This window comes from Piliocolobus tephrosceles, chromosome 8, assembly GCF_002776525.5.
Source record: "Piliocolobus tephrosceles isolate RC106 chromosome 8, ASM277652v3, whole genome shotgun sequence".
Taxonomy (NCBI): domain Eukaryota; kingdom Metazoa; phylum Chordata; class Mammalia; order Primates; family Cercopithecidae; genus Piliocolobus; species Piliocolobus tephrosceles.
In genome coordinates this window covers 137611775-137626422 of record NC_045441.1, presented here as the reverse complement: position 1 = coordinate 137626422, position 14648 = coordinate 137611775, and the positions used below count along the sequence as shown (strand labels likewise).

The window sequence follows — 14648 nt, the reverse complement described above, 5'->3', positions numbered from 1 at the left end:
AGTAGAGTACCTCCACAGTCATAATATGCAGCCCCCCAGAATGAAACCAAGTCATAAGAGGCCTTCCAATTTAAAGCCCCTTCTCATTTCTGGAGAGGATCCGACTTGTTAAATTACACACTAAACCAGGAATAAATATTCCTGTTAATTGCAATAAACAGGGAAAAAAAAAAAAAATCAAACACACAGAGTTTCTCACTGGCTTTGGGTAAACTGGGTTAAGAGAAAGCTATTGACCTTCATCAAATGTTCTCCCATCATTTACCAAAAAGGCCACATAGTTTTTACACAGTTCTCTGTTAATGTAGTAAATGACATCAGACTTGGTACTGCTGGGTTATCCTAACGTTCCTAGAAAGCTATACTATGTTTTGAATTGTTATTATTTAGTTCACAGGTAAATCTGGCTTGTTAATATTTTACTTAAGACTTCTGCAACTCTATTCTCAAGTGACACTTGTTTGTAGTCTTTTCATTCTGGTATGTGCGGGTATTCTCGGTCTTTTTGTATTGGGGTTATGCTAGCCTTCAAGAGCTGTTTCAAATATAATTTATTAATATCAAAACCAGTATAATCTGGGAGTGGGGAAAACTATTGCAACAGAAAGCCAGACGGAGATTGGCTTCATTAAAATCTTTAAAACGTATTGTTGTGATATTTGGAGTAGAGCATCTCTAAACTGAAAGAAACTTAAAGTGAAAGAGAAGCTGAGAGAAACCAGGACACACAAACAAAATAATCAGTGAGAACTTCAAAACACAACGCAGAGGAGAAAGCTATATATTATATTGCTTCCAGATCTTAATATACATACGCTGATTAGAAAACATATCAATTGAGAAATAAGATTCAAAAGCAAAGAATATGAAACAGCAACAGAAACTCATCTAACGAAAACAAATTTAAAACTACACAGAATAACAAAGGTAATCTACGGCCATACCACCCTGAACGGAACGTGCCCGATCTCGTCTGATCTCAGAAGCGAACAGGGTGGGGCCCGGTTAGCACTTGGATGGAGAATAACCAAAGTCCCACAATACACTGAGACACCTTCTGTTTTAAAAACAGCCAGTGGGAGGGAATGCAGATTTTGAACCGGAAAGACGATTATGTTTAAGCATTTTCTCATGAGGCACAAAATTTACAATTTAATGTATGTAAAATATAATGTAAGTTTTAATTCCTCATATAAAAGCTGAGATTTTAAACAGGCATACTAAGAAAACATAGGGTCATTTAATACCTTTTCTTCAACAAGGAGTCACAGTATCGAGCCAGCAGCTCAGGGGATTTACTGGATGACTGGGCCATCTTGGTAACCGCATTGTTGTTTATGAAGCGACCACAAGCCTGTGTTACACAGAATACAGTTAGAGACCAACGCCCCATCCATATATACTACAGGCAAGTCACAAGCGTCACACACCTACCTTATCGAGAGCAGCCACGAAGCCAGCGTCATTGTTGAATGCAGACATTACCAGGGCATTGTATTTTTTATGAACATCAAGCACTGTCTGTACATACATTTTGGGGTCCTTAAGTGGGGGCAGAAATAGAAACAAAAGTTGGTTATAGGGGATTAAATTGTGTATTAATGTATACAATGCATGTACTAGTATATAAAATATTCTAAAAGCTATAGATACCTTTTCAAAGTTAAGAAATAAGATCGAGAAATACTTTTGGTACCATCACTGAAACACATAGGACATTTTGTTTACATACATAAAAGAAAAAACAATCTATTCTCCACACTCAAAACTAAATATTGATTTCGAGCTTGCATTAAAAACAGTGAAAACTCAAAGAGATCATGAAAACAGCATTTTCCAAGTGACAGTTCTGCTTTGCCAATTTCTCCTTGTTAAACAGTCTGGACTGTTTCAGCTGGAGAAGGCGTTTAGCCGCCGAGGTCGGTCATCAGCCCGGCTGGGCAGGCAACGTGAGGGAAAGCGGGGTTCAGGGCGCCAGCCTGACTGCGGCCCCCACCCACTGCAAACCAGAGGCACGGATCTGCGTGGCGCTGCGCGGGGGTCAGGGCCTTACCGCAGGACGGGAAGAGGGGCAGAGCACTGCGCAGGGCAGCAAAGGGGCCTCCCCGCAACACGGAACAACATGGAAATGCAACGCGAAGGCTGGCCGCAGAGGCTGCTGTGGCCAAAGGAGGCAGCGACAGTGGAAGGCAAAGGAGACTGAGCTAAGTGCTAATAAGAAAAACAGCGCTGCTGCTGGGCAGGCAGTGCACGCCACCACCACCCTTCATGGGACCACGACAGCCCACGCTGGGAAGCAGGTTGCTGTTTTCATCCCCATTCTACAGATGAAGAACTGTCTGTCACAGCTAAGCACACTGCCAGGAACTGGCGGCAGAAACAGGCTTGGCTCCGGGCTGCGTGGGAGCCGGGCTGGGAAGGTTGGTGGGGAGCTCTGGACCACCCCTAGCCAAGCACAGACCCAGGCGCTGGGGCACGCCCGTGTTTCCACAACACCGATCCATTCATCTGCAGGGCTCAGGTGCCAGAAATCAGCATTCCCAATTCTACCTATTCTGCATTTTTTATAACATTTGATTGATTTACTTGTTTTTAAAAAATAATGTGTAAAAGTAAGGATGAATGATTTTTCTGCAACAGGGTTACACTAGGAGTGTCAGAAGTTTCCTGTTAAAAAAAAGCTCTATATAATAAATGCAAGGTTTATTATTATTATGAATATATTGTGATAAGTTCAATAAGATATAAATATGGTCTCCACTTGACACAAACATTTGGTAAGAGAAACCATTAAAAGGGAACTTAATGCAAAATAATTGCCAAATAAAAATCACTTAATAGTCAAAGGCAGGATTGCAGGTATTTAATATTTTAAAATTACCATCTTAAAAATGTTAAAACACAGAGCGTTAACTGCACTTCCAGATAGCCTTGCTCTTTGTTTCTTTCTTTTTTTTTTTTTTTGAGACGGAGTCTTGCTCTGTCACCCAGGATGGAGTGCAGTGGCACGATCTCGGCTCACTGCAAACTCCGGGGCCTCCCGGGTTCACGCCATTCTCCTGCCTCAGCCTCCCGAGTAGCTGGGACTACAGGCGCCCGCCACCACACCCAGCTAATTTTTGTATTTTTAGTAGAGACGGGGTTTCACCGTGTTTGCCAGGATGGTCTCGATCTCCTGACCTTGTGATCCACCCGCCCCGGCCTCCCAAAGTGCTGGGATTACAGGCGTGAGCCACCGCACCTGGCTGCTCTTGGTTTCATGGCTATCCCAGACGTAGGGAAACTTCTTCCACTTTGCCTAGATGGTCTTCATCTTCAGAGTGAACCAAAAGCACCTCCAAGTTGGGCCATATCTTATTTCATATAAGCTTGCTTCTTTTAAACAATGAAAATATTTTCTGCTTGACCTAATTGTGGTTTTGCCACTGAAATAGATATCGCTTCTGCCAATTCAGATTTCAGATCACTTTCAGATTTCACATCAAATTATTCCAGAACATTCAGATATACTTCTCTCTGCCTTCCTTCTGTTACAGTATTTACAAAGTGCTCCAGCCTACAGTGAGGATTCAAACGCTGGAAAATGCTAGAAACGTTATTGGGTAGTTTTCGAATACGGTAACATGCAGGATCTCTTAACAAGTTAACAGCCCTACAAAGAACTGCGTGTCAAAACTGCCAATTTAAGGACTCAATTTGCTTCCAAAACTTGCTATTTTTTTGGAAGACCACTCACAGGATTTATATATAGTACGTTATGTATATAAATATTAATACTTATTTTATTTGCAAGAATGACTTCACCCTTAGCAGCAGAGGGGCTACAGACCCACCTTACAAGGCCTTGCCCACTTGGCAGCCTGACCTGGCAGCCTGCACGGCTTCCCTGCCACACGCCTTCACCCTCTTTCCCGAAAACACCAGCCTCGACTTACTCCACGCTCTTGCTTGCGATCTGTCATTGGTGGACTCCTCTGAACCAGTGACGTCTCTCTGTTGACTATAACGTTTCCGAATTATAATACTTTCCTGTATTTTCTCAAAATTTTTTGGCCATTTTTCGTCAGATTTGGAATTTGGAAAAATACCAATTTCCCAAGGAATGCCAGGAACAACTTCTCACACGGAAAGCCAAATCTCCAGGAGTAAAGAAGTCTTCAGACTCCAATTCCCAAATTCTTTCAACTACAGCAGTCTGGCTGGTGAGATGGGAGGACTTGCATGGAACCTACTAAGGGAAGTGTGTCAAAACACTGGCCTTGGCTGGGCTGGGTAGTTCATGCCTGTAATCCCGGCACTTTGGGAGGCTGAGGCGGGCAGATCATGAGGGTCAGGAGTTCTAGACCAGCCTAGCCAACATGGGGAAACCCCATCTGTACTAAAAATACCAAAAAATCAGCTGGGGCAGGGGGTGGTGGGCACCTATAATCCCAGCTACCCGGGAGGCTGAGGCAGGAGAATCGCTTGAACCCAGGAGACAGAGGTTGCAGTGAGCCGAGATCGCACCACTGCACTCCAGCCCAGGTGACAGTGCGAGACTCTGTTTCAAAAAAAAAAAAAAAAAAATCTAGCCTTGAAAATGTGAATTTAGCATTTGAGGTTCGGAGAGAAGCCATTTAGGAACTGGTCAAGGAGCAGACAAAGAACACACTAGAATAATATAGGGGAGAGAATTTTAAGGAAATAGAGAAAAGATGTTCAAAAGGGGAGTAGATCTAACATTCGGGAGGTCAACGATGAAGAGAGGTTACAAAACTGTAAGGAGAGAGATCAGCTGGATCAAATGGATGTTTTTTTTTTTCAAGAAAACAAAGAACGAATGTTTGAGGTTTAAAAAAATAAGTAGTAATGGGTTTGACTCAGGACCCTCCATGTATTCATGGGAGCTTTTCACATGTAAGAAACAGGACATCTCCCAGGCTTGTCCCTCAGGGCTCATTCAACTCCTACATGATTGCAGTTGTTATATGAGGACAGACACATTCACGTCTACACCAAACTTCCCCCAGGTGAGCCCATGTGGCCTGCCCTGGGCCATCATGGGATTCCCAAAGCCTTATGTCACGAATGGCCTGATCCGCTCCCCAGTCCTGCGTTCTCTGGAGCTCTTCTTGGCAAGTGCCACCACTCACCCAGCAGCTCATCAGGGCCCCAGGACTCAGTTCCTGCTTTCCCACTCATGACTCCTGTGAATCCACTCGATCCACATAACCTGTCCATTTCTTTTCAATGTTTTATTGTGGAAAAAATTCAAATATATTCACAATTAGAAAGAGCAGTAAAACTTACCCCATGTAACTCATCATCCAGTTTTAACAACTGTCAAAACGCAAAACCTGTTGGTTACAAAGCCAGCGTCCCTGCATCGTTCTTCTCTCCATTCCCCCCCCCGACCAGCCCAGTCTCCAGTGGGCCACTGTCACTAGCTGAACCATGACAACAAACCTAACTAACCTAACTGGCATACCTGTGTGTTAGTCAAGGTTCCCTAGAAGGACAGAACTAATAGGAGATAAATATATGGGAGTTTATTAAGTATTAACTTACACAATCACAAGGTCCTACAACAGGCTGTCTGCAAACTTGAGGAGCAAGGACAGCCAGTCCGAGTCCCAAAACTGAAGAACCTGGAGTCTGATGTTCAAGGGCAGGAAGCATCCAGCGTAGGAGAAAGATGTAGGCTGGGAGGCTAGGCCAGTCTCGCCTTTTCACGTTTTTCTGCCTGCCTTATATTCGCTGGCAGCTAATTAGATTGTGCCCACCCAGACTGAGGGTGGGTCTGCCTTCCCCAGCCCACTGACTGCATCCTTTGCATCCTTCAATCCAATCAAGTTGACACTCAGTATTAACCATCACAACTTGTAACAACTCTTCTTCCTTTTCACCCACTTTCTATATGGCAGCAAGCACATATATCCCGTCGATTCCATGACTGTATCACTCTCCATTGGTTTCCTCTAGACCTTAGGATTAAGCTAATATCATCAACATGGCTTTCAAGGTCTCTCCTGGTCTGGCCAGCCCATGCTGCCTTCGTGCTTACCTTCTACCTCAGGTCATACCTGGTTTCTTCGTTCTTAGAATGGGCTGTGTGTACGCCCGCTGAGGGGCTTTGTTCCGTCTGGGATCCCCTTTTGCCCAGCTAGCTTTAACTCTTTTCTCCATCTCAAACACTTTTTTCAGGGACGCTTTCTCCGAATTTCCAAGATAGGCCGAGGCTGCCCTGTTAGATTACCCAAACCCCATCCCAACAGTAATCACACCTGCCAATTCCTTGCTAACGGCCTTTCTTGCTGGGCACATCTCAGTGCTGCCCACTGGGGCCGTGTCTGCCTGCTACCACTGCCATACTTCTAAGTACCTAGTGAAGTGGCATTCATCAAATCATTTTCTAAATGGCTGAACCAGCAACATAATAATAATGATAACTGAATTATGACCTTTTATTCCATACATTTCCACTAAAAGGATAATTCTAAAAGCCAATTTCATGAAGAGAAAATACACGTTAAGAGTCTCACATAACTTTTTATCCTACTCTTTCTTAAAAAGGTAAACCAAATATGGCATACAGAGAGGCCTGAGGACATCATCTCATGGAGAGTTGGTATATATTTACACAAATTTCTGGGGGTCAGTTGTGATCCTAAGTGATACTTTAACACTCGAACACTTCCTAATAACCCAGCACCATTCAAGAATATTGCTAAAGAGGAATACTGGGGTGCTACAGGCTCGAGGGGAGCCTCCTTCACCATTTCACGTACATAAACTGGTGCTCTCCAGGATGAGGGGACAGATCTGACAGTCTGTGGAAAGCTGCTCTTGCCTGCACTACCTCTGAGGGTACCTTCAGCCTCCACACCTTTCATCCAGCAAAGGGCTACAGAGAGCCGATCAATTACAAGAGCTTGAGGAGAGTTCCCTGAGGACAGGCAGTCGACAACAACGCTCAACCTCAGGACACCAGGACCTGGCTCAACACTGTCCAGTCTTACCTCTAGATAATTTTTCCTTAAGAAGGAGAGAGAAATGAGGCCCCATTAAGTAACAAAAACATATCGTGCAATTGTTTGGGGGCAGTGTCGTTTTTCCCATTAGCAACAGCACTTGGTCTTCAAGTAGTATTATCTCCATGCAAAACATAGAGAAGCAAAAGTTTCAGAAAAAAAACCACAGAGAGTTATGTGTGCAGAGCATGCACTTAGACCATTATCTGGGAAGGTGCTCAGTGGTGTCCCCACCACCCGGCATGGTTCTGTGGTATCCACCCCTGCCAGTCTGTGTGTGCTCAGGGGAAAACATTAATTTTCATATTAATTGGCAAAAAAATGTTAGACCTCAAAAATCATTTAGAAATAATCTTGCATTTTCTTAATAGGCCTTTTCTACTCTATCACCTAACCTCTTTCAATAAGCAGAAACCAACAGTTCTTCAGATGGAGCGTGGTCTAAAACTTAAAATACTGAGATAAAAACACTAACAATTTAGTAAATACTCTCTTTTCTCATTCTTTTTTTTTTTTTTTTTTGGGACAGGGTCTTGTTCTGTCACCTAGGCTGGAGTGCAGTGGTGTGATCTTGGCTCACTGCAACCTCTGCCTCCCTGGTTCAAGCGACTCTTCTGCCTCAGCCTCCCAAGTAGCTGAGATTACAGGTGCATGCCATGACACCCAGCTAATTTTATTTTTAGTAGAGACGGGATTTCACCATGTTGGCCAGGCTGGTCTCAAACTCCTGACCTCAGGTGATCCACCCGACTGAGCCTCCCAAAATGCTGGGATTATAGGTGTCACCCACCGTGCCTGACCTTCATTATTTTCATGGTGATGCCCTGGCAATGTTAAAGAATGCCAGCAAGAAAATGCTCCTCCCCCAAAGCCTCTATTAGTCTAAATTCAAAGATGTTGCTGCAGTTGCTCCTGGATTTCAGTCATATACATGTAGCATTGGAATGAGCGCATTTTAAGTCTTCCCTTTACTACGCATCATAAGCTACATGAGAGTTAATTTGGAGAACTCGCCAACACATGCAGACTCAGCTAAAACATTTGTTTGAAGAGGGAGTTCCTCTGGGTTCCCCAGGACTCACAAGATTAATAACAAATCACTGGCTGACATCTACGGACTACTTCATCCAACAACAGCACTTTCTTCTCAAATCCTTTCAATCCTTCTCAAATACTTTCTTCTCAAATCCGCCTGCCTCAGCCTCCCAAAGTGCTGGGATTATAGGCGTGAGCCACCATGCCCAACCTTTTCTTATTATTTTAACTGGCCTACCTGCTGCTGCTTTTTGCTTCAATCATTTGTATCTATCTTAGAATCATGGCTCTGTGCCTCAGACCATATTTTTTTTTTTTTTTTTTTTGAGACGGAGTCTCGCTCTGTCCCCCGGGCTGGAGTGCAGTGGCCGGATCTCAGCTCACTGCAAGCTCTGCCTCCCAGGTTCACGCCATTCTCCTGCCTCAGCCTCCGGAGTAGCTGGGACTACAGGCGCCCGCCACCTCGCCCGGCTAGTTTTTTTTGTATTTTTTAGTAGAGACGGGTTTCACCGTGTTAGCCAGGATGGTCTCGATCTCCTGACCTTGTGATCCGCCCGTCTCGGCCTCCCAAAGTGCTGGGATTACAGGCTTGAGCCACCGCGCCCGGCCCTCAGACCATAATTTTTAAATCTTTAATGTCATTGTTGCCTTTGGATTCTGATCTACCATCTACACATTCCTGATCCCAGCACCGTAACTGTGTGGGTTTCATTTTGATTCTGGCCTTTGTTACGTCCCCTGGTTGTTCCCCTAGTCCTGGCTGATACTTACATTTTCCTTTAGTTCAAGGTGAGGCTGAAGTCCTTGTTTTTAGCCTTTTGGAATGCACTCTGTACATGTGGGGGCTGTAAGTGGACTAGATTTAGGGGCTGAATGTTTAGAGACGGAAATGTTAAACTTTGAAAGTAGAACTAAGACTTGCCAGGAAAGACTGCCTTCTCTGAAGAGAATGAAAAGATTCCCCAGGTAGAATGATGTTTCAGAAAGGAATAACTAAGTTAGTCCAGAAACAGAAGTAGTGGAGAGGAAGATGAGCAGTAGGGCTGCCTGACTCAGTGAGATGGACAGGAAAGAGAAGTTCATGGGCAGGGTCTCTAATTGGCCTCGAACCAATCAAGGGTTACTTCAGTACAAACTACAATTTAGTTGATGTGGGTATAAAGTCAAATTTGGGTAGGGACATGCATCCATAGTGAATTTGCTTGTGAAATGATTAAAGCCTTCCTTACAATTAAGAGAAAGAAGGGTATATGTTGGATATAACAATGACAGCCTGGGCCAGGCGTGGTGGATCACACCTCTAATCCCGGCACTTTGGGAGGCCAAGGTGGGTGGATCAGCTGAGGTCGGGAGTTTGAGACCTGCCTGGCCAATATGGCGAAACCCTGTCTCTACTAAAAATACAAAAATTGGCCAGGCATGGTGGCACATGTCTATAATCCCAGCTACTCAGGAGACCGAGGCAGGAGAATCGCTTGAACCCGGGAGGCAGAGGTTGTAGTGAGCCGAGATCATGCCATTGCGCTCCAGCCTGGGTGACAGAGTGAGATTCCATCTCAAAAAAAAAAAAAAAAGCAAAGCCTGGTTATGTTAGACTCCAAAATGACAACTGTGTACATTTTCTTTTAGGGAAAATGATTATTCTCTTCATCCCATGGCAAGACAAAATAAATCCAAACCATCCTCGTTTCTCTGAAGTTACGTACCTATAATTCACAAATTTAGCCTACATGCCGTCTGAATCAGCGTATATGATCAGCATACATGCTATCTGAATCAATGTATTATCGGCATGTATCAGTTCTTTGTGTAATTAAATGTTCGACTTACTGTACAAAACTGTGCTTCCTTTTGTCCTAAAGACACTTTCTCCTTTCCAACATCCACTTAATCAAAACCTGCACATTTCTTTTGTTTCTTAAAAAATGTTTTAATATAGAAAATTTTCAAACATGTTCAAAATGAGAAAAGAATAGTAAAATCAACCCCCAGAAACCCATTAGCCAGCTTTAAGGAATAGCTATGGCTCTAAGAGTCCAGGAGTTTCTCATCTGACCCTCTTCCTACATGTGTAAGCCAGTTTCATCGATGTGTATCCCATCTTCTTTGAGCAAACCAAGCCGGGATACACTCCAAATGTAAGGTTCTGTAGCTAATTTTATCAATGACTGGACAATTTTCTTCTCTTACCCTCCACAGAATGTTTGCATCAAGACTCAGTTGTTTAATCATGCACTTAACTACAGAAGAGAAAGGGGATCTTGGATGTCTAACTAAACCCAAACTCAAATCTACCAGAAGTACCTGGTAGTACATGAGTCTGTTCACTGTGTCTAAGTTCACAAATGACTGGGCTTTTATAATTATTTCTAATTCAGCTTCCCAATCCAAATCACAGAACTTTTTCTGCTAAGGTGCTAGGATCTACCCCTTAGTCTTCCACTGAAAAATAACTTGCCAGAGCTACCCAATTTCTGCCCATCAAATTCTCTATCTGACGTGCTGCCTTTTATAAGTGTTATACCGTCACCCCAATCCTGGAGCCAGCTACTGAGAACAGCTTCTGAAAATTTCTCCTGTTTCAACGCAGCAATTCTCAGAACCGCAAATAACTTTCACAGCACTGCTCCTCAGTCAGTGTCTGCAGCCCAACACCCCAGTGTTAGAGCCGGCAGCCCTGCTGGGTGTTGAAGTATCTAACAGACCCATCTCTGTTGGGCCACACTGCAATACCTGTTAGGCTGAGAACACTAAATCAAGATATGGTTTCAAAGAGGTGCTTTTTTGTTGCTACTTCTGCCCTGAAGACCAGGAGTAAGGGGATATTCTCTTACAGCCTGATTTATGTTTGTTTATAAAACTGTCTTTGTAGCGGAATACGGTACCATCCAGATTGCTGAGCGATTGTGTGTTAAACATTCAAAATGGAATCAACTGTAGAGTCAAGCATTAATTAACAAGAACTTACAAGCTTGCATTATTTGACCCTTCTCCTGAACTTTATTTTGGCATTATGCTATAAGCTGGTGTCATGGAAAATTATCAAACTATCCAAGGACTTGATATCCTATTTCCTTGTATGTGTACCGCTGATGATGCTGTCCACGGCACTACCATGCTTTTTAGGATGAGCCACTGGAGAAAGTATCCTCAGCTCTGACCACCAAGAAAAATCATTCTTCTGAGTTACTAGCTGATTGTACCCCACGGCGCTGGCTGTCTTTAGTGGCAAGCTGTCTGTACTGACTACAATGATTTCAGGGCAAATTATGACTAACTCTAACCAGAGTACTGGACTGCACTGCACATACTTTGAGAATTATATTAAGCTTTATTTTGTGTTTTATATCCTTATTTTGCTCCTCTCTGATTTATTTATCCTATTTTATTTCACGTATTGTGTAAGCGGCCCCAAGTCCTTTTCAGAACAATGGGAAGTATAACTAAGATGTAAGTATACTGAAACGCTATTCTGGATACGGTGTCATGCTAAGCTCTGAGGACACAAAACTGGATAGAGCCATCTCTGCTACAAGAGAGGGACATTCACACGGACATCTAAAGCATAAAGCAGTGCACATGTCACATCAACAGTCCAATGTGCTATTATTTCGAGGGGGAGATGCTACCATTCCAATGTGATTGAGAAAACTTTTGAGCTGGGTGTTGAGAGATAAATAGGTATTTCACAGGTAGAAAAAAGAAGGACTGTGTCTAAGAAGAGAAGACAGAAAAACTAGGAAGGTAGAATGAAGCAAATTTACGCAATGATGAGCTCCAGCTGAGATGACACACACAGCAGGGTCAAGAGTCGTGGAGCCGAGATAGCAGCCCTGTAGCAGATGGCCTTCACCATTACCATCCACAGATCCTTGCTGGGGAAGAGGCTAGGCCCGAAACCGCAGAGCATAAAACTGTAATGAGGCGTGAGCTTCGCTCTCAAGGGCTGTACAACCTATGGTGCAGTGACAGGAAGCACAGGAAGTTATAAACACATGTACACTTGTGATGAGAGTTTTACAAACAGGGTTTAGGATGGAAGAGTTAAGGTCAGCTCTTTCTAGAAGGGAGGATTTGAGCTGGCCTTAAAAGCAGGACTAAGACAAACAGAAGGTAAGAATGACTGTGTTACAAATAGAGACATTAGCCAGGGTTTTGGGGTGGGGGAATGATATTATAATAGATTCACTGGACGACGGGGTTCATGAAAATGTGGGCTAATTAGAGGATTTTGATTTAGTATAATATATGATTTATATTGTCACAAGGAAGGGCTTTATTCTGCTTTGTTTAAAACAAAGGATGAAAAGAACGTAGAGTAAAATTATAAACGTATTAAGTGGTATTTCTGAAAGATGAAATTGCTAATTGTCATGAGGGATGAATGGGAATGGGAGAGGTGTGGGGCCATTTGGGAAGAGAAGTGACAGACGAAGCCCAGATTCAGATGGTAGCCTCGGGACTGGAGAGAAAATGCACAGAAAACAGTAAGAGCCAAGGGAGGAGGAATTCCCATGCTCCACTGACTCATCCCAGAAGACAGAGGAGGAGACAGCTCCCTATTCAGACACGCTGGCTGCTTACTGCCTTGAGAAGGATTCTGAGGTCACTTCCAGACCCTGTGGGAAATTATACTCTATTAGATTACTAATGCTTACGATGAACAAAGCATGAGGGCAGCGTGACTCATGCTACACAGCTGCCACCTCTGTGCTAAGGAATGGAAGAAGAGGTGAGTTTCAAAGGGACATGCAATGTAGGCACTAAACTAGGCAGACGAGGTCATGGAGATGTGACAAAGACAAAGGCAAGGCATTCTAATTCAGAATTCTTGACATCACGTCTACTACAGGAATGCCCTAAATGCTTGCTGAATAAATGAAACAACGATTTCAGTTTGATCTGCAAAATTTGTTTGCCCTTTGAGTTGAAACACCGACTACATCATGCAGCTAAAAATACTCAATTTGGGATTATGTTTCAATAAACCCATCATAAACTGAATTGTGGGTTTTTTTTTTTTTTTTTTGGGAGACAGTCTCATTCTGTCACACAGGCTGGAGTACAGCAGTGCAATCTTGGCTCACTGCAACCTCCGCTTCCCAGGTTCAAATGATTCTCCTGCCTCAGCCTCTGGAATAGCTGGGATTACAGATGCCCGCCACCACGCCCAGCTAATTTTTGTACTTTTAGTAGAGACGGGGTTTTGCCATGTTGGCCAGGCTGGTATTGAACTCTTGACCTCAGGTGATCTGCCCGCCTTGGCCTCCCAAAATTCTGGGATTACAGGTGTGAGCCACTGCGTCCGGACCTGAATGTGTGACAATATTTTCAATGTACGACAGAGTATCATAAATGCCTATTGCTTTTATGCCATTTTAAAATCAAAAAAATCATTAAGGTGAGCCATTCTAAGTAGGAGACTGTAGTTGCTTTGGTCAACTAAGAAAAATTAAGAGCCTAGCACAGGGCTAGGCACACACTGCGGGCATTCAATTCTTTTTAAAATGACCACATGAAGGAATGGTCTCTGCTTTCAAGATGCTCCCCTTCAAGCCTCACTACGTGGATGGGGGCCATCGCTTTCCATATTTTAATATAGATTATTTGTCGATACATTCCCAACCTGTTCCTGGGCCAGCAATCATGCATGGGGTCACCTGCCTATTAAACAAGCCATTTCTCCTATTCCTTGCTCAGCTTGAAACCAGCTTTAAATCCCATCCTTGAATATTTGTGTGCAAAGTTCCCAAAGTCCTCCTGGCACCCCAGTGCAACAGGCTGATTGCCTCACATATCAGTTGAGCACAGATGCCCTTGATCATGAGGCTCTCTGAAGACTGGGGAGAACGCTTCCAACAGAGCAGAATCCTGACGGACGTCCCCGCCCGCCGACTCCCAGGTTCGCAGGGCTTTCCCTTCAGTTTCCCTTCACTGAGGGCTGCCAGCTTTTAGGTGGCAAGAGGGAGATGCCATGAGGGAAATTCCCTTTGAGCCAGTTTTCCAGAAATAGCCTTTAATTTTTAAATTGGTTTTAACTAGGAAAAAAAAATGCCTTAAGAAAAATTCATAAGTAGGTTCTAAAACAATGAACACAAAAAATATTTGACTTACATGATAAACTGGAAAGCTCTAAGAATTTCAGTCTAGGCCAGATATTAGCAGTAAAACCGGTTTTCTAACCAAATTAGTGGTATAAAAGGACTAGCCAGATAAGAAACTGTTTTTGGCCTCTCAAAGGAGTTTATTTCATCAATAACAGCTTCAGTGTAACATATATAGTGTTCTACTCCAGAGAAAGACACAGGACTGATATTACACTTTTTTGCACTTAAAAAAATCACTTAGGTAGTGCCTTCTACGGCATTTAAAATGCTAATTACAAATGATTCTCATACACTATGATTCAACTTAATTAGGCAAAAATTTTTAAAATTTAAAAATTGTGTTCTCAAAGTAATTAAATCTCACTTAAAATCATGTACAATATTTCTAACTTTTACTAACCTTTTTTTCTCCTGATTTTTCATAATGAGTGGGTTTTTGAAAATAATTATGGTTTGGGTTATAATCTGTCTTCTACATTTACCACATAAATGATAA

At 43.1% G+C, this 14648-nt stretch overlaps 1 protein-coding gene across 3 annotated transcripts in view; it reads right to left on the bottom strand.

Moving 5' to 3' along the window:
* Nucleotides 1-14648, bottom strand: part of CUL1 (cullin 1) — a 105534-nt gene that overhangs the window by 15581 nt on the left and 75305 nt on the right. For all 3 annotated transcript variants that reach the window (XM_023225327.2, XM_023225326.2, XM_023225328.3), the window contains 2 exons: nt 1435-1542; nt 1248-1354 (listed from right to left, as the gene is read on the bottom strand). In XM_023225327.2, the coding sequence (XP_023081095.1) occupies nt 1248-1354; nt 1435-1542 (215 nt within the window). The remainder of the gene's footprint in view (nt 1-1247; nt 1355-1434; nt 1543-14648) is intronic.